General features: G+C 39.8%; 1 protein-coding gene across 1 annotated transcript in view; it reads right to left on the bottom strand.

The window, feature by feature from the left end:
- Positions 1-23,607, bottom strand: part of NHS (NHS actin remodeling regulator) — a gene marked incomplete at its 5' end in the record, with an annotated part of 61,574 nt that overhangs the window by 9,403 nt on the left and 28,564 nt on the right. Inside the window, 4 exon segments of the mRNA XM_027775481.1 lie at positions 1-1,831; positions 3,182-3,313; positions 5,861-6,053; positions 8,165-8,227. The exon segment at positions 1-1,831 is cut by the window's left edge and continues 1,169 nt beyond it. Coding sequence (XP_027631282.1) covers positions 1-1,831; positions 3,182-3,313; positions 5,861-6,053; positions 8,165-8,227 — 2,219 coding nt within the window.

Raw genomic sequence — 23,607 nt, 5'->3', positions numbered from 1 at the left:
TGTCACCCTGGTGGGGGAGGCCCAACCCCAGCCAGTTTTTCTGGGGAAGCCAGTTTAAATTCATTGTCAACAGAAGGAAGAGATGGGGTGGTTGCTCTTGATTCTGATTGGGATGTTTGAGATTCAGAACTCTCTGGAGATTTGATGCATTCGATGACTGTGGTACCCGTAGCAGTGCTGGAATTAGATAAAGATCTATAAGGATCATTTGTTTTCAAGTCATTTAGAAGCCAGAGGTCTGCATAGTGAGTTGATTCAGCACCTTCGTCTTTGAATGGTGGAATATCTGAAGTGTCTAACTGAGGTTCCTTAATACCATGTTCACTCTGGTTCATCCAAGAAGATTCCTGCTTAGCTGGAAGATTGGCATTTTCCATTCGAGAAGGCGTGTTGGAGAAATCAAGAGGCAGCTTCATTTCCCTGGAACTGTGAGGCAGGTGCTGACCACTGCTTATCTTTGGTTCTTTCTTCTCAGAAATATCTGCATTTCCATCAGACTTCCTCAACGATGAACTACGCTTAGGTGGGGTTGGCTTAGCCTTTGGTTTCCTGAAAGAGATACTCGGTCTCCCCTGCCTCCTGTGGTCTAAATAGTCCTGCCAGGCACAGTCTGGAAGACCAGGAGGAACCCCAACACCTTGGCTGTTCTCTGGGCCCAAGGCTGCATAATGACAGACATAGCTCTTATTACCTTTGAGACCACAGTCAAAGTGCATGGAGGTATAGTAGCCCTCAGTGTCTACTGAAAAGTGAGAGCTAGTGTCTGCTTTATCTGATGGAGACTTTTCCAGAAAGCTGTCATAAGTGGCCATGCTTGTGAAGCTCGGGCAGCTCAGAGTGTCTGCCTTGGGACGCTCAGGACTAAAGTCCTGGCGACAGGAGGCATCGTGATGGTGGTGGAGGTAATTCCACTCGCTGTCACTCGTGTTGCTGGTGTTGGGATCATCCAGCAGGTCTGCCACAGTGGAGGTGAAGGAGTTTGCCCGGTGGCCTCTCACTTTCTCCAGATGTTCATTGTACTGCTCTGCCACGAAGACACTGGCATCCTCATTAGCATGAGGGGCCGTGTTGAGTGACAGCTCTGAGTCACAGTGTGAAGAGCCGGTGAGGGGAGGAGAGGCTGCAGGAGGGATTGTTTCTGAGGTCTGTGAGGGGCACGTGGAGCTGCTCCCACTCCAGTTACCACTGGATGACTGGTGGTCGTCTTTCTGGTCCATGGGGCTGGCACCCCCCGCCGTGGAGATGCAGGGGATGGGGCTCCAAAAGGTGTCTGAGTTAGAGGAGATGTCACAGCTGCCAGAGTCAGCAGCCATTCGGGACAGGCGTGACCTCCCTCTTTCACTTAACTTGTGCTGGGGGCTGTGAAGATGTTGAGAACAGGCAAGGCCTAAAGCAGGCTGGTGCTCCTGTGCACTTGGACTGCTTGGAGCCTCACCGCAATCATTCGGGGTTCTTTCGTGGTCACCCACGAAAGGCTCTCCCTCTTCGTATGCTGAGGGTTTAGCACCAACTTTGGGCTCAGCATCCCCACCTCTATTCCCCTCCCGGGGAAGGCTCCGAGATCTTGTGCGGCTGCTCACTGCAGTAGTAAACATGGTGTCGCCTTTGTCTGCCAGCGCAGAAATGTTGCCAGCGGAATGAGAAAGGGAAGCTGCAATGCTCTGACCCCGCTGAGCTCTGATTCTCCTTCTGGACGGGGCGGCAATCAGAATATCCTCGGTTTGGCACTCAGAGTCCCTGGTTCCGGACCTCCTATTGACGATGTTGGAGGGGTCTGGATTTGTGTTCACAATCACATTCCTTTCCCTGGCCACTGGCGACTCATCAGAATCTAGGGCACACAGAGAGCACAGTGAGATATTTTATACATCAGCAGCCGAGCAGACATTCTGACGGATGTCCACAAATCCCTGTGCTGCAATGTTGGAGCTTTTTCTTACCAGAAATAAAAGAAAAAAAATCAACATATAAACTTGGGAGAAAGCAAAAATGCTTTGGAGAATCTCTCTTTCTCATATATGTATGTACACACACACACACACACACACACACACGAGATTGGGTCTTCAAAAAAGTTTATGGAAAATGCATATCATGAAAATCTATGCTTGGATTGCAAATTGAAAATAAATTTTAAAATAAAATCATACCTTTGCCAAAATAAAATCATACTCCAATTCTATGTTTCTATGAAATTTCTGAAGTCCCCTCAGATATGGAGGTATATACACACACACATATGTATATATATGTATGAAGAAAAGATATGCTTTTCTATATTTTTCTATGTTTGTATATTATCTCTTTACTATCACATTCATTTGTCCCAATAAGTTACTAGTTTTTTTAACTAAAGTACACTTTATGTTCTTGACCACTACTGCTCATTTTTGTTGTGTAATATAAACATAACAAAATAAAAATAAGAGACTTTGTTATAAGAAATAAAAATCTTACTTATAAGAGATGCTATCATAATAATAACTTTTAAAAAGCCATAGGCATACATAGTCTAAACGCACTGAATAGAAAAAGAAAAGAATGTCACAGGAGTATTGTATTATCAATATTCAATATTTAATTGAGTATGCTTGAAATTTACCTTTTAATAATTAATGCTATAAAAAAATCTCTCTCTTAAAATGATATTACAATTTTCCAAAAGAATTTTTTATTAAATTCTATTCTTTTTTATTCATAATTTCCAACTTAATAGAAACTTTTTAAAAATTAGTAAAACATTACATTTCCGTCATAAGACCTAAATCTTTAAGGTCAAACCTTCACAGTCAAGAACAGAGAATAAAAAGTAAAACTACATGGCTTGCTGGATACAAAACAAATACACACCATTTCAAAACCCCCACAGTTAAACTGTTTAATATTTTTTAAGAAGGCCTGGTGAAGGCTGGCTTCTATTTCATCTCCTTATGATCTTTCCTAGACAAAATGTTAACCATTAGCATTTTTTTATACCACACCTATTTCTTGTTGAACATTTCTGGGGATACCCGAGATGGTTTTCCTCCTCCTCAATTACAAATACACACCATTTCAAAACCCCCACAGTTAAACTGTTTAATATTTTTTAAGAAGGCCTGGTGAAGGCTGGCTTCTATTTCATCTCCTTATGATCTTTCCTAGACAAAATGTTAACCATTAGCATTTTTTTATACCACACCTATTTCTTGTTGAACATTTCTGGGGATACCCGAGATGGTTTTCCTCCTCCTCAATTTTCGTCTGCGCTGTAGTACGGATTGTGAATGAACAAGAGAGCAGCGTATACTAGTCTCTCTGTCAAAACCAACTCCTGCAACCCACAAATAGGTCTCATTAGCCTTTAGAAATGGCAAACAAATGTTCATTTGCTTGGAACACAGTGATATTTATTGATTGGAAATAAAGGAAGAGTTTGGATCAAGCCTGTGAACAAATATAAGGGAGCCCTTATTCAGCTCTTATTAAAGTTATGTTGCAGTACATTAAGCTTTACTTCTAAATGCAGCTCTCCACAACTGCTTGCATTGCCAAAAGTAACAAGCAAAGAAGGAAAATCAAAAGAGAGAGAAGAGAGAAAGACATCAAAAAACCCCACTCTGACACAGAAATGGCTCCTTAAGGATTTATAACCTTTAGTTACTGCTATTTACTGGTCTCTCTCTGGGCTCTCTGAAGCTGATACCTTTGCATAGTAGATCAGTAGCCCAAATGTTACCTGAATTAGTTCAGCTAGCATATCCTGACCCATTTCTTCATTAAAAGAGTCTTTGTGAGCTTTTTTCCCCTCCACCTCCAATGCCCAAACCTCCCTGCCACACACACACACATTTTCTATGAGCAAATGCAACAGCCTAGGGACTTTTTTTTTCTGTTAAATCATCACGGAGCTCTGCTTACTTTCTTCTACTGACTAAATTGGACACTTTTTGATTTATCGCCAGGTGTCTTATCAATGTAAAATAAACATACAGAGCAGTCGCAGTTCTGTCCCTAAATAGATCCACTTTCTGTACCAAGTGTAAAGCTGGAATTCCTAGTCTTTGTACCATTTGTTTGTTTGTTTTTGAAAATGCAGGGGGCAAACGTGATGCTTGTTAGTTTCTCTCTGCAAAATCACATCATCGGCACTACATGCAGTCCCATTAAAACTAGAAAGATGGGGAGGGGGTCAAAGTGTCTGGCATATGAGTGCTCTATGGATTTTTCAGCGAGCTCTGCCTCTGAAAGCCATAGTGCTGCACTGTGGAATTTGGTCACCTCATCATTTATCCTGATTATTAAGCATGGTGTGGGATGGCATGTTTGATCTTGGTTCAGCTGTATAATGAAGCAGTTAGCTCTCAGGACCAATAGTTTTTAGAATCTATACGAGATATCAGGTGATGAATAATTACCGTATTATCAGAGAATTTATACTAGTGAACTTTTTCATTCGATTTTAATACTTATAGAACACATGGCATGCAAACACAGACATGGACATCTTAACGGTATTCTCATTAAAGTCCTTGAAATCATCATCTAATCTAAGCATTCGCCTGAGATTTCCTGAAATAAAGCTGAAGGAAAAAAATCTTCCCTTTTTCTTAATCACAAGACAATGACCCATAATCACAGTACTAAATTTAATAACAAGATTTTACTTTCAGTGCCATGAAAGAAGCAGGTGCTGATAACAATCAGATGTTCCCCAAACTGAAAATTAGTTTAAGAGGGTGCCAAAATGATCCATTCTGGCAGCTGACCTCCCCTAATATATTCTATTTATAGTACGGAGAGCATATTTAGAATAATTTATCCTACAAGTTGACTAGAGTGTCAGGAAAACTAACTTACAGCCAATCATCTAGAACTCCTTTTTTTTTTTTTTGGTAAGTAAATAATATCCGTTCCAGATACCTGGTCCATTTGCTTCTCACTTTATGTACGAGAAATCTGAGCAGGGTTAATATTTGCCATGGCCAAAAGGCATCTTGAATGACATGCAGTCTTAAGTCCCACGGTACCAAGATGAAAATCAGTCATAACATGACTGCTTGGAAATTTTCAATGTGCAAATAAGTTAAAATGTAGCTATTAGAGATGTTTACAGAAAGCATAATGGCTAGACCATTTAATTTCTAGTTTCTAAAGTGATCATAGTTTATAATATTTTCCTTGCAACTAAGATTAGCAGATCCAATTCTGAAATTTACACTTGCTGGCAATAAACTTTGAAGGAAAGTCTGGCTAGGTTTCCATTCTACCTAGACTAATATTTAATCTCTCCATTTACAGGAAAAGGAAAGCAAAGAGTGGAAGAAAGACAGACTTGCTAATTTTAAAATAGAACTCAGCCTTCATCTATGTATCTATATATTTTTAAGTCAAAGATCTCTAAAATCAATACAGAAGTCTAAATGGTCTTTTAAAACAAGCCTACCTTCATCTAAAGAAGTATGAAAACTGATTTTCTCGTTGATCTACAGGCCCATTACTTGCAGTTTTAGAAACCTGGGGTTTCCTGTTTTCTTTCTTGCAATGCTGCACATCATTATCATATGATTAATCTCTGCTGCTCTCTCCATTATTTCAGTCAGCTATAGCCAAAGAGCTATTTGGTGATTTGTTTTTTCAAAAAGAAACTGTCCATCATTTACATAACAAGTGGCCCAACAGAACATATGCAAATTGATGTTCAAAACCTGACAGAAGCATATTGAACATCTTCTGGGTTGGATTTTGATGAAAAGTGTATTACTTGTTTATAATATGGTATTCTTAGTTGGTAGGCCCAGAAGCACAGGTTCTGAACATAATTAATATTCTGATCCGACTGCCCCTAAGGGAGGGGGGGAAATAAACAACAGAACGATACCAGTGACATTGATGGGAATAATGCAAGAAGAAATCACTTGGGCATCTTGTTTCATCTTCTCCTCTGGTGTTGGGAGAGGTAGCGCTTTGTTCCAGTTGGTCTGCTTATCCAGTGTAGACGGGATATTGTGGATTGGGTTTTTCGGCCTCTGCCCTAACATGACATCTGTATCTTCATCCTCTGGTGGATGGGACTGAAAACAAAGTACATTTAAATTCAGCGATCACAGTTTAGACGAAGCGTACTAATAAGTGATTTCATAGTTGAATAAGAAAAATTGAGGTCAGAATAAGCTTTTAGGTCAAAGGAAGAATTCCTAGAAGTAGTTAGTAAGCACAACTAATTAAAAGTATTATTTCAACAGTGAAGAGACACAAAAAGAAAAAAAGAATAGGCTAAATAAGCAAGATTTTCAGGCTAAATAGAATTCAGAGGAGAGATAAAATAGCCCCAAATCCCCAAACTTCAAACTGAAGAAAACTGAATTCTCGAATCCAGTGAATGGTAGATCTACTTTCTGACTATCTTTCCATAAATTTTTATTGAAAATCTTGAGAACTCTAAATGACTAGGATCAAAGGAAGAAGATGAGTTACCTGCCCATGAAAAGGTTCAGAAAACCTGGAGTCAGGAGACATTCTAGAACACACAACCCAAAGGACAAACCAACTTAATCTGAGAGGAGTTCATTTCACTGCAGAACACTGGCATTTGTGAATACCATTTTAGAACTCAGTTTCATCAGCACTGCATGCACATGGAAAAGCAAAGTGAAGAATTTTTCCCGACCAAATATAGTGGAAAATATAAATGTTGTTGGCAGGGTGAGAGATTCAAGTGGGTTATGTTTTCAGATTTGGAAGGGTAAAATAGTCCTAGTTTATTTTCTTTCAGTTTCGCAGTGCAAAACTTTTCTTCCAGCTGTGAGGTCAGAGGTTTTGATTTCTATATAACTTTTGAAAATTCTCCATGTAAACCTTTGATAAATATTAATATTGTCTAGCTTTTATTTCAAGGTTGGGCTCTTAGCCCAGATTATTAAAAAGGCTCCATCCCAGTTTTGATTTCCGGGTTGGATTTCCAAATCACATTATTTAAAGACAGTTTTTACCAATGAACCTAGTTTTATTTTTTAAGACGATTTGAAAAAAGGTGTGTACCTTTTAAAATAAATATTTGTCCTCTTATTCCAGTAAGGATTCAATAATATTGTATCCTAAATCAGGATAATTAATGTTCTCTTTTTTTAATCCTCACATTTGGACACTGTGCTCAGTGGATTTCATTTATTGTCAAATGAGCTGTTCTCAAGTCCCCTTAAAGAGCAGTACACAGAGCTACTTGTTAAAAACTAACCCCCAGCATTTACTTACCTTGTCAGAGGTTTCTGCAAAGCCCCCCAACACACCCAACAGGATATGAATCCCCCCCTTGGGAAAAATGTGTTCTCCATGAACGTTTTGGTAAAATATTGCAACCTTCTTTCTCTCTTCAGCTTTTGTGCAGATCCCAGCGAATCCAATAGCTCAAATAAAGTTCGAGCACAAAAGACTTTGTTTCCTAGGTAACTTCCAAAAAGAAAAAAAAGTTTGGTGCATGCAAAGAGAGAGAGAGAGAGAAAGAGAGAGCGCTAGAGAGCTACTTTGTTTCCTAGGTAACTTCCAAAAAGAAAAAAAAGTTTGGTGGAGAGAGAGAGAGAGAGAGAGAGAAAGAGAGAGCGCTAGAGAGCTAGAGCTAGAGAGAAACCCCCAGCACCAGAGGCCTCATTTTGTAGGCGATTCCTTCCTTGAATAACAATGGACTGGGAAACAACGAAAGGATAGTGACCTGACTACAGGATCTGACCAGCAGCCAAAGGCACTTTTTATTTCATGGTGACAGGGACACTTAGCTGCCAGAGAATCCTTTTGTCTTGTTCTAGCTCTCTCTTTTTTTTTTTTTTTTTTTTATTTGAGAAGCTGAGCCTTTACAGTTCTGATAAATATAGGGCAAGTTGGAATCTCTTTCCTCCAAACCGGAAATTCCAGGAGCAGCTTTAGGTGATGCTCATGTTAAACAGTCTGGATTGCAACTTGGGGGTATAAGGGAGGTAGGGAGTAAATGGAGGGAAAAGCCAAATGGCATGGCTGTCTGAATAATGTTTCGTTCGATTCAAGTTAGGAAAATATCGCTCTTTAAGGTGATTTAAAAGAAAAACTGTTAGTTACAAATGAGAGTTTACGATAAAGTTAAAAGAGAGAAGAAAGGGACAGTGGCTGGAAAGAGCAGAATAGGACTGTGCAGGAATGTTCTCAGAACCAATACCTTTCTACTCCATGGGGTCATGTGGCAACACTCAGTGGGGGAGGGCGAACGGGTGCTGTTAAACTATGAATATGAAATGCAAAAAAAAAAGAAAAATTAAAAATGTACACACAACACATAGGATACCTTTGTCAGGCCAAATATTTGCTATTAATGAATAAATATACTGGAATAACTCCCTTCTTCCCTTCTTCCCTAATGAATCTTCATTTTCTTGAGAGGTAGCATACATAGCAAAGACCACAGATTCTGGACCTGGGCTGTCTGAGTTCAGATCTTGGCTCTACCACTTATTTTGTGTGTGAGCAGTCTCTATTACTCAACCTCTCTAAGGTCAGTTTCTTTATTTGTAGTAAAATGAGAAAATAATAACATCTACCTGCCAGCACTGTTTTGAGGATTAAATGAGTAAGTATATGTAATACACTTAGGAGAATCCTGGTACTTAATAAGCTCTGCATGTTAGTGTCAGCTACCACTACAACTGTTGGATCATCAGAAAAGTCATGATGTATTTTTTCCGATGACCCATTATTATTATTATTATTATTATCCTTATCTTCTAGCCATGAAATATCTGTGAAAATGTCTTAGCAAATTATAATTTTCCAAGCTTTTAACTTCCCATGGCATTTGCTAATTTGGAAAAGACTGAATTTTTGTCTTAGAGTGATTTTATTTGTCAATGAACTAAATGGAAAAAAACTTCGTATGTAAATTTCTTCCTCTAGACTGCTCCAAGTTTGTTTCTTCCTGACTTTCATGGACTACCTTTGGAGATGGGGCAGTTTCATGAGTGTGTGACCTGTGCAGTCTCAGAGGCCCTGCACTCAGAAGGCCCCCATGCTTGGTTTAGTGCACTGCTCTCACTGTCTTGAAATTCTTAATTTTTTAGTAAGAGCCCTGCATTTCCATTTTGTACTGGGCCATACAAATTATATAGCTAGTCCTATCTGGAGAATAATCTGGCAACCAGAATTTCCTTTTCAGGTCCTGAGAACATTGAAACTCTTTTAAACTCTAGATTATGTTGGTTTTGGATTCAGTTAGGTTTCCATTAAAGCACTTACCTGGGTGATAGCATGTATTTAATGTGACATAAATTATCCTTGGATATGAATTTTTTATCTATTAAGTTGTGGATTCCTAGAGGTCAGGGACTGTATTTAATTTTCCTTTTAGTCTTCCACAATGCAAAGTATCTTCCCCATTGTAAGAGCTCAACAAAATATCTGCACACTTGAATGGTATCAGCGCTGTGTGTTTTAACAGTGATTGGAAACCCAAATACACTCAGGGGCATGCTTAAGATTTCAAGAGGACACAGATACCACAGAATCCAAGGGGCTTACCATCTTAGTGCAAATACATGAAGACAAGTAGAGGAAACCACCAGCAACCTTCGTTCCATTAGGGGCTCCATATGGATATATTATGGGTTTAGTTATTTTTAGTTCTTTGGCAGACATGCATTTGGGGAGAGGGGGACACTCAAGATATAATTCTATTTTAAATTTGTAAGTTTTTTAAAAAAATAATTATTTTATCTTTATTTACTTATTTAAATTTGACCAGAGAGGAACAGAGAGAGAGAGAGAGAAAGAGAGAGCAAGCCACCAGGTCTGAGACACGAACTGCGGTCAGCCATGTGGGAATCCAATGCCCTTAACCACCATGTCACCTGCCGACTCTAATTTATAAGTTTGAACTTACTGAATTGCTCATTAATTTTTTTAAATTAATGTTTATTTATTTGGAGAGAGAGAAAGAAAGAGACCTACTCTAAATAGAGTTTTACCATGCTGCAATCCTCCCTTCAGCCTTTCAGCCAGTCTGGATTATGGGTATGTCTGTGGGTAAGCCTGGCATTTTCATATCAAATGGAAAATTGAACCCAGAGTCTTCCCATGTGGTTCTAATATTGCACAGCAGAGCCCTACTGCCCATTCCACTGTGGATGGGCCACTCACTAATTTTTAAGCAGAATAAATGTAATCTCCTCAGGCCCAGTTAACTTCGATCTAGATCTTATTTAAAACTAATGACTTCATAGGGTCTATTGCTCCCTCACTGAAAGTGACCATTTTGACAGATGTAGTATATGTGGCTTGAGGTCAGACACTGATCTGTTTCTCTCTAAGAATGAGTCACAGATAAAGATATGGAGGTCTCAAAGTAAGACACCAGAGTGTGTAAACTGAAAAAAACTCGTGGAAGTAAGAAAATCAGAGCCAGAAGTAAAGCTTAAATGATAAAGAAAGTATTTCAAAGAAACCAAAGACTTTGGTGTCTTATGAAAGAATTTTCAAAAACTGACATAGCAAGTCAGAGAACATCTGAATGACATTAATTTTAATATTAATATATAAGTTTGTATACTTTGTCTTAAATCTCCTAAGTCAGTTCTCTTGTTGAATATATTTTCTAGGAATGAGGGGTGACAAGTAGATTTTAGTTTTTATCTGCTTCAGAAACCCACTCATCCCATTAAGCATAAGGTAAATGAAACACAAAACTTAAAACTAAACCAAGTAAAAGAATGAAGGTAGCTGGTTATTTGCATAAGGCCCAAGAGTCACTGGATCATATCCTGTCAGAAATGAGTAAAAAATGCTGGTATTACTACTGTTACTGGGAATAGTGAAATTTTCCCAGGAATGGATTTTTCTAAGAAGGAAACATGTCTTTAAGTTTAAATCAAACTGTGTTATATTTACAGAAGTTGCTTCAGTCTATAAACCAATAGCTCACAGAATAGAAAGAACACTATCAGGTTTTAGAATGAAGTAATTGGGAAACTGTTCATTCCAGGATAACAGAAAGCACTGTATTATATTTTGCTGAATTAAAGCCTTATTTCTATTTTCACCATTTCTACTTTGTCAGAAACACTGAACAGTTTTGTCTTTCTGAATCCTTGTTAGACTACTGATTTAAAGGGAGAGAGATAGAGAGAGAGAGAGAGAGAGAGAGAGAAAGCCAGCTCTAGACACCTTCAGAGTTTAATTTTCTAATAACAAGTGTTTGGATAATTAGACCTTTTCCTTCCTAAGGATGAAATAAACATGCAAATCTTATTTTGCTCAATAAGATTGTTCAGAAGGTCACAGTGGTAAAGATGATGTGAAATTTAACATTTTAATACTGATATTGTAAGTAACTGCCTCTGACTCCAACTCAAGAAAACACTTTTGTTGCTAATGTAGTTGGTTGTTGTAATGGCATAAGCAAATTAAAGGTTGCTTATTACTCAAAATACGTAAATAAGCATGAGGTAACACCTGGCAGTGACAGGATGGCAAGTCCAGAGAGTCAGTACAGACTGCTTGGTTTTGGGCACTATGACTTAGTCAAGATCTGCCTGGGTTATACTCCACAGTAGCTTCTTCCTCAGCTAATTGGCCTCTCTTATTATTTTTTTAAGAGAGATTTTTGCTATAGGGTACATGCACTCACTAGAAAGACAGAGACAGACAGAGAGACAGAAAGTGAGAAATCACCCCCTGGGGGGATAGCCACACTGCAACTCCTTCTCCTCCATTCTCCTCTCAAAATCCTGGACATGCATGCACACACACCCAGCATGAGTTCAAGTCACTGGGTCCGGGACTTGAACTGCGGTCGACTATGTGGGAGTCCAGTGACATAATTATTATAACATCTACTGGCCCCACCTCTCTCACTATTTTGTTAGTAGCTCCAATCTCCAGCCTGTGAAGCTTGAAACTAGGTACTCTTGAGCTTAGGTGCAGGAGGATTGTGTTCTTTGGTTCCTCCACCTAGACATGAGCGCTTCAATTCCTGCAGATGGTCTGTAAGTTTAGAATATTTAGGTTCACAATGCTAAAAGGGGCTATGGTTTTATTTCTGCTATGGAGTTAATAACTGCCTTAGTGTAATGTTGAGAAGCATCCTCTTTCCTGAGTGTTTTGTCAATGGAAGTAAAATTGCTCTGATTATTTCTGATAAAGTTTTTACATGATGAATGCAATAATCAATGCATGATTTTTTCCCCTAAATCATCTAAGAAATAAAACTACAAGAGAACTGCTATCTCATGGCATCTCTAGCTGGCCCAACATGCTACTACTCCTTAATAGGTGCTGATGGATAAGGTTAGGAAAAACTGGATGAGCAAACTTGTATGAACAAAATTATTCTTTAATGGCTCTATTTAAATGAATCATATTGTTTATTCAGAGAAAGGCTAACCATTTTTTTGTTGTTGTTAGTAATGGTTTTCCTACTGCCTCAATAGTGCTCAACAAATATTTGTTGTACTACTAGCACCCCCATGTGCCTGGTATGAGCAAACAAAAATCTTCTCCTAGAGAAATAACATCAAATTATTTCTACTCACATATGATTTTTCAGTACTACATTCAGTACAAAGTCAAAGAGAACAAAGCACAGGAGGAGATATGACAGCATGAGCAAGAAGCATCTAAAAAAACAGATAATAGAGGTAGACCCACAGGGACTCCTGATTTTGGAATTTTCACTGCGTGCAGGAGTGGAAGGGAACAACCTCCACTAAGTGTAGGGCAAGACTGTTAGGAGACCACTTACTCATTCAAGAGCATACCTTTGGTGAGGGCCAGAATCTGTCCCAGTGGAAACAAGCTGTCAGATTAAAAATAAAAATAATTTCTCCCTTATGGGTATTTGCATGTTCATCGTGCAGTTCTTTCAACTCTTCTGTACTTCTGAGATTTCTCATAATAAAATGTTGGAGAAAAATGCAGAGACAGAGAGAGAGAGATTTTGCCTTCCTTTTCTAGGCCCCCTTTCAGGCCCTTCCACCACTGATTGTAAGAAACCTCAGACTCTAAGCTAAAACATTGTAGAATCAGCCACTACCAGTCATGCCCATCTTGTTCCTGACAAAAGATATTTATTTGACGCTTTCACTCCATTTCTGTCTCTGCATCCCCTTTTTGGGTTTGAGTTATACCTTCAAATCCTTCCTCTAGCTTCCTGTGTGATTGCTTCAACGCAAACCAGAGTTATGACCAGTGTTCAGAACAAGAAATAACAAACATACTCAAAAGTAGTTAGAGAAATTTCTTTGGTGAATAATGAAAGGATATTTCTCAAACCTCAATGTTTCTTGTGGTGTATGTGTGAGAAAAGTTCATTTCTCCAGTTCTGTGGCTATGAACAAGCATTTGTCTAAAGATTTCAAGATTTTTCTCAATCTTTCTTACTGCTAGAAGAAAAAATAATCCCTCTACTCCATTCAGAGAAAGGCTAACCATTTTTTTGTTGTTGTTAGTAATGGTTTTCCTACTGCCTCAATAGTGCTCAACAAATATTTGTTGTACTACTAGCACCCCCATGTGCCTGGTATGAGCAAACAAAAATCTTCTCCTAGAGAAATAACATCAAATTATTTCTACTCACATATGATTTTTCAGTACTACATTCAGTACAAAGTCAAAGAGAACAAAGCACAGGAGGAGATATGACAGCATGAGCAAGAAGCATCTAAAAAAACAGATAATAGAGGTAGACCCACAGGGACTCCTGATTTTGGAATTTTCACTGCGTGCAGGAGTGGAAGGGAACAACCTCCACTAAGTGTAGGGCAAGACTGTTAGGAGACCACTTACTCATTCAAGAGCATACCTTTGGTGAGGGCCAGAATCTGTCCCAGTGGAAACAAGCTGTCAGATTAAAAATAAAAATAATTTCTCCCTTATGGGTATTTGCATGTTCATCGTGCAGTTCTTTCAACTCTTCTGTACTTCTGAGATTTCTCATAATAAAATGTTGGAGAAAAATGCAGAGACAGAGAGAGAGAGATTTTGCCTTCCTTTTCTAGGCCCCCTTTCAGGCCCTTCCACCACTGATTGTAAGAAACCTCAGACTCTAAGCTAAAACATTGTAGAATCAGCCACTACCAGTCATGCCCATCTTGTTCCTGACAAAAGATATTTATTTGACGCTTTCACTCCATTTCTGTCTCTGCATCCCCTTTTTGGGTTTGAGTTATACCTTCAAATCCTTCCTCTAGCTTCCTGTGTGATTGCTTCAACGCAAACCAGAGTTATGACCAGTGTTCAGAACAAGAAATAACAAACATACTCAAAAGTAGTTAGAGAAATTTCTTTGGTGAATAATGAAAGGATATTTCTCAAACCTCAATGTTTCTTGTGGTGTATGTGTGAGAAAAGTTCATTTCTCCAGTTCTGTGGCTATGAACAAGCATTTGTCTAAAGATTTCAAGATTTTTCTCAATCTTTCTTACTGCTAGAAGAAAAAATAATCCCTCTACTCCATATTTTACTTTCTTTTGAGTTTTATTTTATATGCTGATGGGGGCTTATTTTGCTTCAAAACTTTTCAAAAGACATCTGTTAAAATGTTGTGGGTATTCCAGCAGGAAATGTTTTGAAAATTTGGCTTTAGTTTGTGATCTAACCAATACCACATGGCATTTATAGCAGTTGACTTTAAGAACTGATTTATTACTATCATGCTGTCCTAAACATGAGAACTACGCACTGTAGACTGAATTTGTAGTACATTCGAATACATAAATAAAACCTCAGAGCAGAAGTGTCCATTGTAAACCACACTGGGTTTCTAGTGACGTGATATAGGCTCTTATTGTCACTCTACTATGGGGCCTGTTTGTCCTTAGACCAAGTCCCTGCATTTGCACACATACTATGGCCTGTCCGTGTGAGGACGGGGACTCCCCTTCTGCCTCAGATCCTTCTGCACAGGAGCGTGTGGGTATGTGTTGTATATAAAGATGAATTGCCTCGACCTTTCTCAAAGCCTTAAAGAAGTCTGGCCATGGCTTCTTCATATGTCGCCCTTGTTGCTACAATTACATAGCACTTGTCTTTCCTTGAAACTTTCTCAAAGTCTCCCATTGGCTGGCACTGTGCCCTTATCTTCCAAACATGTTTAGTTTGGATTCCAAACATCATTTGGAATTCATCATGTGCTTCCCCCTTTCCCCTCTCCTCAATCCCAACAATCATCAAGGTGAACAACCATGGGAAAATGAAATCATGAGATAAGTATAAATTTAGGGGACTATCCTACTTTCTGTCCTAAGCTCTTCTTTCCTTTCTAGATTTGTCCTTTGCTACCACCCTTCTCCAGGCAGTCAGGGCCTTCTTGCTCCCCCAATGGGCCTGAATGCAGCAACCCCATCTGGCATGCCACCCCCAACCCCAAGTACCCTTACATGGTACTCCCAGTCAGCTGGCAGGCCATAAAGAAGCCCACAGATGCTCCTTGTTAGGTGCTGAGAACTTGTGGGAAACCCAAGAAAATAAATCACTGAAGTAGAACTCCGGACAATGGTTGTGAGCAGGAGAGGAAGATATTTAGTTGCTTACTGACTTCTTCTTTTAACCACTTTACACATTAATATGAGAGATTTTTGCTATAGGGCACGTGCACTTGTCAGAGAGACAGAGAGAGGCAGAGAGATAGAAAGTAAAAAAACACCCCTTAGAAGGTTTGGCCACACTGTAATCCCTTCTTCTCCATTCTCCTGTCAGGATTTTGGGAACACATGCACATGTGCCTGGCCTGAGTTTTAAGTTGCCAGGTCCGGGACTAGAACCATGGTTGACTATGTGGGAGTCCAGAGATATAATCATTATGCCATCTTCTGGTCCCCACTAATATCTATTTTTTAAAACCACAAAGCATGAATATTAAGGTCTGAGAAAAATCCCCTTTTCATCAGTAAACTTTCTTTACCAAATCATGCCCTTAACTTTCCCTGATAGCCACCACTACTTCCTCTTCTTCTGGGAATTTCTTTGCAAAAGAAAATATACAAAAGGTCAATAAGTATATACAAAGGTGCTCAACATCATCATTCATTGGTAAAACTCAAGTGAAAAGTACAATGACATACTTCTGCATATTAAAGAAGCTGAAATGAAAAGAGTTAACACTACCTAATGTTGGCAAAGATGTGAAGCAACTGGAACTCTCATACATTATGGTGGACTATAAAATGGTGTGACACTTTGGAGACTGTTTGGCAGCATCTTATAAACTTAAATATATGCCTGCCTTTTCATTTCCTCTTAGATATACGAAGGTACAGAAGAATTAGTATGCCCACAAAAATCATTGCACAAAAATGTTTATAGCAGCTTTATTTATTTATTTTTTTTAAAAGAAGACCACAAGTGGTCCCTGGTTTTTTTTGTTTTTGTTTTTAGAGGTTTTCGCTATAGGGCACGTGCGCTCGCCAGACATACAGAGAGAGACATAGAGACAGAAAGCGAGAAATCACCCCCCAGAGGGGATGGTCACGCCGCAATCCCTTCTCCTCCATTCTCCTCTCGGGATCTTGGGCACGCATGCACATGCGCCCGGCGTGAGTTTTAAGCCACCGGGTCCGGGATGCGAACTGCGGTCGACTACGTGGGAGTCCAGTGACATAGCCATTACGCTAACTGCTGGTTCCCTAGCAGCTTTATTTTAAAAAGCCAAACAAACCAACAAAACCCTACAACTGAAAAGAACCCATATATCTACCAACAGCAGAGTAGATAAACATACTGTGGAATACTGTATTTATGAAATGGAATACTACATAGTAATAAAAAAGAATACATTAATGATACATGGTATATCAATCTCAAAAAATGATATGGAGCAAAAGAAGCCAGACACAAGAGATTGTGTGCGTGCTTGTCGACTTTTGAATCCCATCCTATCAGTAGAGTCTTGGGGGTTGAAGTCTGCCTGAAGTGAACAAAGCTTGACCTGCCTGGCAACAGTGCAGTTTTCACCGAAGTTGTGCACACAAAAAGAGGGCGTGTGTGTGTGTGTGTGTGTGTGTGTGTGTGTGTGTGTATGTGCTATAGGGGGCATGTGTGCTTGCCAGAGGAGAGACAGAGAAAGAAAGTGAGAAAGCACCCCCCACCCCAGGGGGATGGCTATGCTGCAATCCCTTCTCTTGAATTCTTCTCTCAGAATTTTGGGCACACATGCACACATGCTTGGTCTTTCAAGCTGCCAGGTCTGGGACTCATACCCACATTTGGCCATGTGAGATCTGGCTTCCTGAACCAGTACGCCACCAGCTGGTCCAAGAGTAGCTTTTTGAAAGAGAACATGAAACAACAAAGCATAGCTCTCTCCTTCTGATCTCAACTGGAATGGAACAAAAATTTTTAAGTTAATGGAATACAAAATTATTTCATTTATTTCAAGATTCAGGAACATTTTGTTTAATCATATCCTATTAATAAAGCATTATAATCATGCAGAGCATGAAAAAAATATATTTGGAGGCATTTGTGGAAAGTGGTCCCCGCATGAGTGGAAAAGGGGGCTATGGGGAGCCAAGGATGGAATACAACTCCTTTTGACCAGTTTACTCAGTCACGTATTCCCAGGAATTGCTCTGTACTGTCAAGAACACCAAGCAGGGCCCACTGGTCCATGATCACCATGAGGTTGATGCCAGTGGGTATCTGATTCACCCTCTGTGGCAAGCTTTGCCAGTTAGTGGAGCCACTGCCAGCACCATCCAGCTCCATTATTCTTCAGAGGTTGCTAGCACCAAATAAAAGACATGAGCTAAGAAAAGGCAGGCCAGGCTTTGAAGTGCATGGAAGAAAGGTTCTTTGAACTGCTACAAACAGCACAAATACCCTCACCCAAATCAGAGTTGCTGGCAGTGTGAGTCAATGGGATAGCCCAGAGGTGGGGGGAGCATTCCTCCATTACTCTCCATGACTTACCCTCAGCTGGGGGGCTCAGAGCCGGGTAGTGACTAAAGAGATGTTATACACTCAGTCCCACTCCAAGTGAACCTTTGCACCAGTAACTCAGACCAGATGTAGCAAAAGCTCAGCAGGGTCAAACTTGACCTCACTGCAACACATTTTTAAAGAGTAAAAAAGGTAAGAGCTCACAAACAAGCCATGCAGATTCTGCCTTTACAGTTTTTCCTTTCCCTATTTTTTTAGTTCATTTTTATGAATGTTATCCTATAGACTCGTATAACCACTACCACAATCAAGATGTGAAGCTGTTCTATTACTCCCCAAAACTCTCCTATGCCATCTCTTCCTAGTCACAGCCTTCCCCACTCCTAACCCCTGGTAGACACCAATCTGTTTTCCATCACTATGGTTTTTGTCTTTTTGAAAATATTGTATAAATGGAATCCTACAATATGTAACCTTTTGAGACTGGCTTCTTTCACCCAGAATAATGCCTTTGAGATCCATCCAAGTTGTTGTGTGTGTCAATAATTCACTCCTTTTTATTGTGAGTAGTATTCCATTGTCTGCCTATATTTTGAACAGTGAAAAAGATGCAGGCACCCAAGAGAATGTCAACCTGCAAATACTCTGTAATAATGTGTACAGACAAGTAATTTTATTGACTATTCCACAGCCAGGCCAATATTTAAAAGAGAAAGAAAGAATTCCCAAACTAAACTCTGTAACAAGGAATTGTCTTTATTTCTCATAATATTTAATATGAACCAGACTCATTGGCTAATGCTTCCATTAGCTATTGCGCTGGTTATTAACCTCTTGTCTCTCTTCTTCTGTACTCTGCTCCGTAATGCCAGGACTGTGCAAACAATATGTCTTCCTTGTCAGCTTCTCCCTGTTAAGTTCTGCCAGTGGGGTGCAGGAGGGAGACTAGAAGACGGGAAGAGGAAGAAGAGACTTATTTCCTGGTGCTCACTGTTTCTGTTAGCATCATCCCAGCAATGGTCCTTCATAGTTGGTTCCACTCTCATTTGTTCTGTGCTCCCAGAACCAGCCATATTGTGGCCCCTCAGAGACACCAGCCAGATCCAGCTCTATTGGGGAGCTCCTTCTTCTGAGCTCCTGTATGCATTAGCACTGGTCAGGCCGGACCTCCTAATTGAAGGGTTGGGTGCTACCTCTTCAGGGGCTTCTGAGTATTGAAGCCCCTGAGGTACTGGCACCAGCCAGACTGTGGCTCCTCTTCAGAGGTCTAGGTTTTAGTATCGCGGGGCTGCCCCAGTAATTCCAACCCCTTCCTAATATTCCCCAGCACTAGGGGTGTCAGTTGTGTGCTGCTGATACTCTTTGGGTATCACCTTAGTTTTCTATTGCCCTGTCAGTCTTGTAATGAGTTTCTTATATTAAATTAGTTCTATTAAAATATTGGGTCATCAGAAAACTTATGATGCATTTTTTGCATAGAAAAACATAGAGAAATATTGAGACCAGCAGTTGGCGTAATGGCTATGTCACTGGACTCCCATATAGTCGACCGTGGTTCGAGTCCAGTGGTTTAAACTCACTCTGGGCGCGTGTGCGTGCGTGCCCAAGATCCCAAGAGGAGAATGGAGGAGAAGGGATTGTGGCGTGGCCATCCCCCCTGGGGGGTGATTTCTCGCTTTCTGTCTCTCTCTGCCTTTCTGGCAAACGCACATGCCCTATAGCAAAAACCTCTCCAAAAAAAGAAAAAGAAAAAGATAGAGAAATATGTTACGACTTTTCCAATGCCCCAATAGCTAGTGTAGTTTCTGTTTCCTGACTGGACCCTGGCTGATAAATTACATGGTACCAGGCTTTCACTCTCTGAAATAATAGTGTCTAAGGCATCTAAAGTCCTTGCTACTTCCTGTTCCTCAGTCCAATCAGAAAACTATGAGCCAGTGTTGATGTTCTGTGGGGTGCCAAGGTGATAATGGCCTCTGCAGCTTATGTTATCGTGGAGAGCTGACATGGACTCAAAGCAGACTGCTTCTGGTGGTTCTTGTAAGTGGGTAGAGAGGGAAAAACCATGTTCTGTGCTTAAGAGTTGTATCATTCTGTCATTCCAGGCTCTGCAGCAGGTACCACCAGCAAATTGCCAGCACGTGCCTAAGAGCCATCTGTCTTCTGCAAAGACCAAACAGGTGAGTAGCTGGGCTGTGTTCTAGGCATCATCATTTCTGCAGTCTTATGTCTGAGACTAACATCAGGCTCTTCTTTCCATATGACATGAAAAAAGAACTTCTAGAGACTGAGGAAGTTAATCTTATACACACATACCCTGATATTTTCATAAAGCCCAGATCCTTTGATCATTGTTATCTGTGTGCTCATAGCCCTGCAATAATGTGCCAGGTTTACAGAATAAGTCCAAACTCTTTAGTCTAGCATTCAAGAGCCTTCAAGATCTTGCCTGTTGAAACATTAAAGCCAGTGTCCTCCATTCACACACGCTGTGCACTACCCAAAGGAAAGTACTGGAATTCATGTGCACACATTTTATGTTTTCCTACCTCTTGTGGTTTCCTCAGCCTGGAATTGATCCCTTCCCAGTGTTCATATTGAAATTCTATCCCATCATCTAAGGCCTTCTCAAGTGCTACCTTTTTCACAAAGTTGAATCCTTCTACCCACTTCATCCCAACACCACATACTAGTTAGGTATTAGCACCATGTAGTCAATTGATATAATTGTTTCTAGTATCCATGTACTCTGGATAATAAAGACTAAGTCTCATTTTTGTATCTTTGTAGTATTTACTAAGAGTAGGTGTTCAATTTTTTTTCCTAAGTAAAGAAATAAATGAGAGGCCACATTGAGAGAGAAGCATTCCCAGTGGAGATAATTGTTTTGAGAGTGCAGAAGATTTTGAGGAAGAGCATGTGTAGTTTAGTTTGGCTGAGTTCTAGAGTCTGTGTGAAGGATTTGTGGAAAATCCATCTGGAAAGGTACATTAAGGCTTAATGGTAGGGGGTCTGGAGTTTTGGTCTAAGGATTTGAGCTTCTTTAAGAAGAATGGAGGAACTAAAGGCTCAAGATTAAGGATGAATTTATATGTCAAAGATTCTCATACCAAGGTTAGAATTTTTCTTAACTGATTTAGAGAAACAAATTATCTGAGATAAAGGGGAACACCTAAACTGAAGAAAGAGTGATTTCATTTGGAAGAACAGAAACATTTTTAGACAGAAGGTCATAAAACGACAGAATATTTTTGAGGAAAGCCACAAAACTAGGAAGATATTTTATAAAATATCTTGTCTAGGACTCATGGATTTGCCTTTTTATAGCAAAGGAAAGTCTTGACCAGTGTTTTTAAAAATCCCGACACTAGTGTAAGCCAATAGTATATTAAAGATCTTTATTACAAACCCGTTGAGAAAGGGAAGGATGGGAGAGGCTATGGATAAGAGAAGGCAGAGCTGAGGGTGGAAAAGGGAGCAGGACAGTGAGAAGGTCTCTATCCCAGGGCTGGCCAAGTACTACTGAATTGCCCCTCCTGCCAGTTCTGGTCTTTGATCTTCTCTCCTGGCTCAGAACTCTATTCTCAAACTTTTTTTTTTTTTGAGAGAATTATTTATTTTATTTTATTTATTACTACTATTATTTTTTAATTTGACTAGAGAGAGACACACACACACAGAGAAAGAGAAAGTGAGAAAGCATGTCACCAGATCTGGGACCCGAATGTGGTCAGTCATGTGGGAGTCTAGCTTCTAATGATTCTTTTGTAAGCTATTTGTTTTTTCTTCAGAAGCTGCTTTCTCCCAAGACCCATTTTTCCCCCTTCTTCTTGAGTGAAAACAGAAGAATAAATATGGTCATTGATAGTTCTGGACTATGACTAAGTAGGTGTAGGCCCTGATTTGAGTGATTTCATCCATTTCTTTCCCAATAAGGTTGTCGAAATGTTCCCTGTCCTTCAAATGAACTTTCTTAGTAAGAAGAAAAGTGTAATTTGACATTAGTTTTAAAAGTCCTGGAATGCACAGTGTAATGAGTTGAAAACCATTTTTAGGCTATGAAATGACAAAGAAGGGTTGACAGGTGGCATGGTGGTTAAGGTACTGGACTCTCACATGGTTGACTGTTGTTTGAGTCTTGGACCTGGTAGCTTGCTTTCTCACTTCCTCTCTCTCTTTCTCTCTCTGGTCAAATTTAAAATAATAATAAATAAAATTAAGTAAATAATTCTTAAAAACAAGAAAAAAGAAAAAGAAATGATAAAGAATCCTTGATACTTTCTTAACTAATTGTATCAAGTCTGGCAAAGAGTATACCCATAAGGACAATATGATGGAATTAGTTCACGGTTGATCATAATGATAAGGATTTAGGCCTCTGTGTTTCTCTAGAACTTATCAACTTTTCCTATAAGAGCTCCATCTCATTCTAAACATTTTCATCCACTACCATGGAAACCAATAGCCACTGCACTCTCAGATCACCCTGATGAGATTTGGAGAGGGAAATTTGAGGATGGGTAACTTCCTCACTTACCTGTATCTATATATTAGAATCTAAACAGGGACTTAGGGTCCACATGCACTCTACTGCAGGCTGAAAGCAGCAATAAGAGATGTTTCAACTCAAGTGCCAACTCTGATGAGCAGCGGACATGCAGACTCAGTGAAAAAGAGTGCTGTAATTTATTTGGAATGTCTAGCTTAGACTTGCAAATTGGAAGAGCAGGTGCATGCCCCCAAGTATTTACAGATCTGGGCCTGGACCAAGGGACATGGCAGATGAGAACAGATGAGTTGAATATTCCATTCAGCAGAAGATAAGGGTGAGTGTGCTCTGGCACACTGACTCTACATTCTGAAATGGGAGTCTATGCCATGAGAAGACAGCATGCTTGGAGCCAAAGTTTCCAATACCATGGCAACTTCTAATCATCTTAGAGCAGATTCTCTGTGTTTTTCCAGATTTTATACTGTTAAAAGTATAGAAGTTCTGAACTAAGCATTTCCTGGTTAAACTTACCTTCTCCTGAAGTCATTATAGGCACTGGGAATATATGTTCTAATTGAGAAACTAGAATATCCATGGCTACACACACACACACACACACACACACACACACGTCTTCAGAAAGTTAGTGGAAATGCATAATGTGAAAAACTGTGCAACTAGTTCAACTAATTGAACTAGCTTTCAGATTTGGGGGCACACACACACACACACACGTCTTCAGAAAGTTAGTGGAAATGCATAATGTGAAAAACTGTGCAACTAGTTCAACTAATTGAACTAGCTTTCAGATTTGGGGGCACCCAATTAAAAGATGGGAAAATGAGCTGAACACAAATCTCTCTAAGGAAGACATACAAACAGCCAAAAAGCATAAGAGGAAATGCTCAACATCCCTCATCATAAGGGAGATGCAGATTAAAACCACAATGAGATACCACCTAACTCCTGTTAGAATGGCGAAGATTAAAAATACAAAAATTCGTAAGTGTTGGCAGGGATGTGGTGAAAGGGAAACTCTCCTACACTGTTGGTGGGAATGTAAACTGATTCAGCCACTGTGGAGAACAATATAGATGTTCCTCACAGATCTACAAATAGAACTACCATTTGATCCAGCAGCCCCACTTCTGGGTATCTACCCAAAGGACAGGAGAACGCTCAGCTGGAAAAGCACTTGCACATCAGTGTTTATTGCAGCATTATTCACAATTGCTAAGACATGGAAC

This window comes from Tupaia chinensis, unplaced genomic scaffold (genome assembly GCF_000334495.1).
Source record: "Tupaia chinensis unplaced genomic scaffold, TupChi_1.0 Scaffold000567_1, whole genome shotgun sequence".
Classification (NCBI taxonomy): domain Eukaryota; kingdom Metazoa; phylum Chordata; class Mammalia; order Scandentia; family Tupaiidae; genus Tupaia; species Tupaia belangeri.
This window is presented reverse-complemented; position numbering and strand designations above follow the sequence as displayed.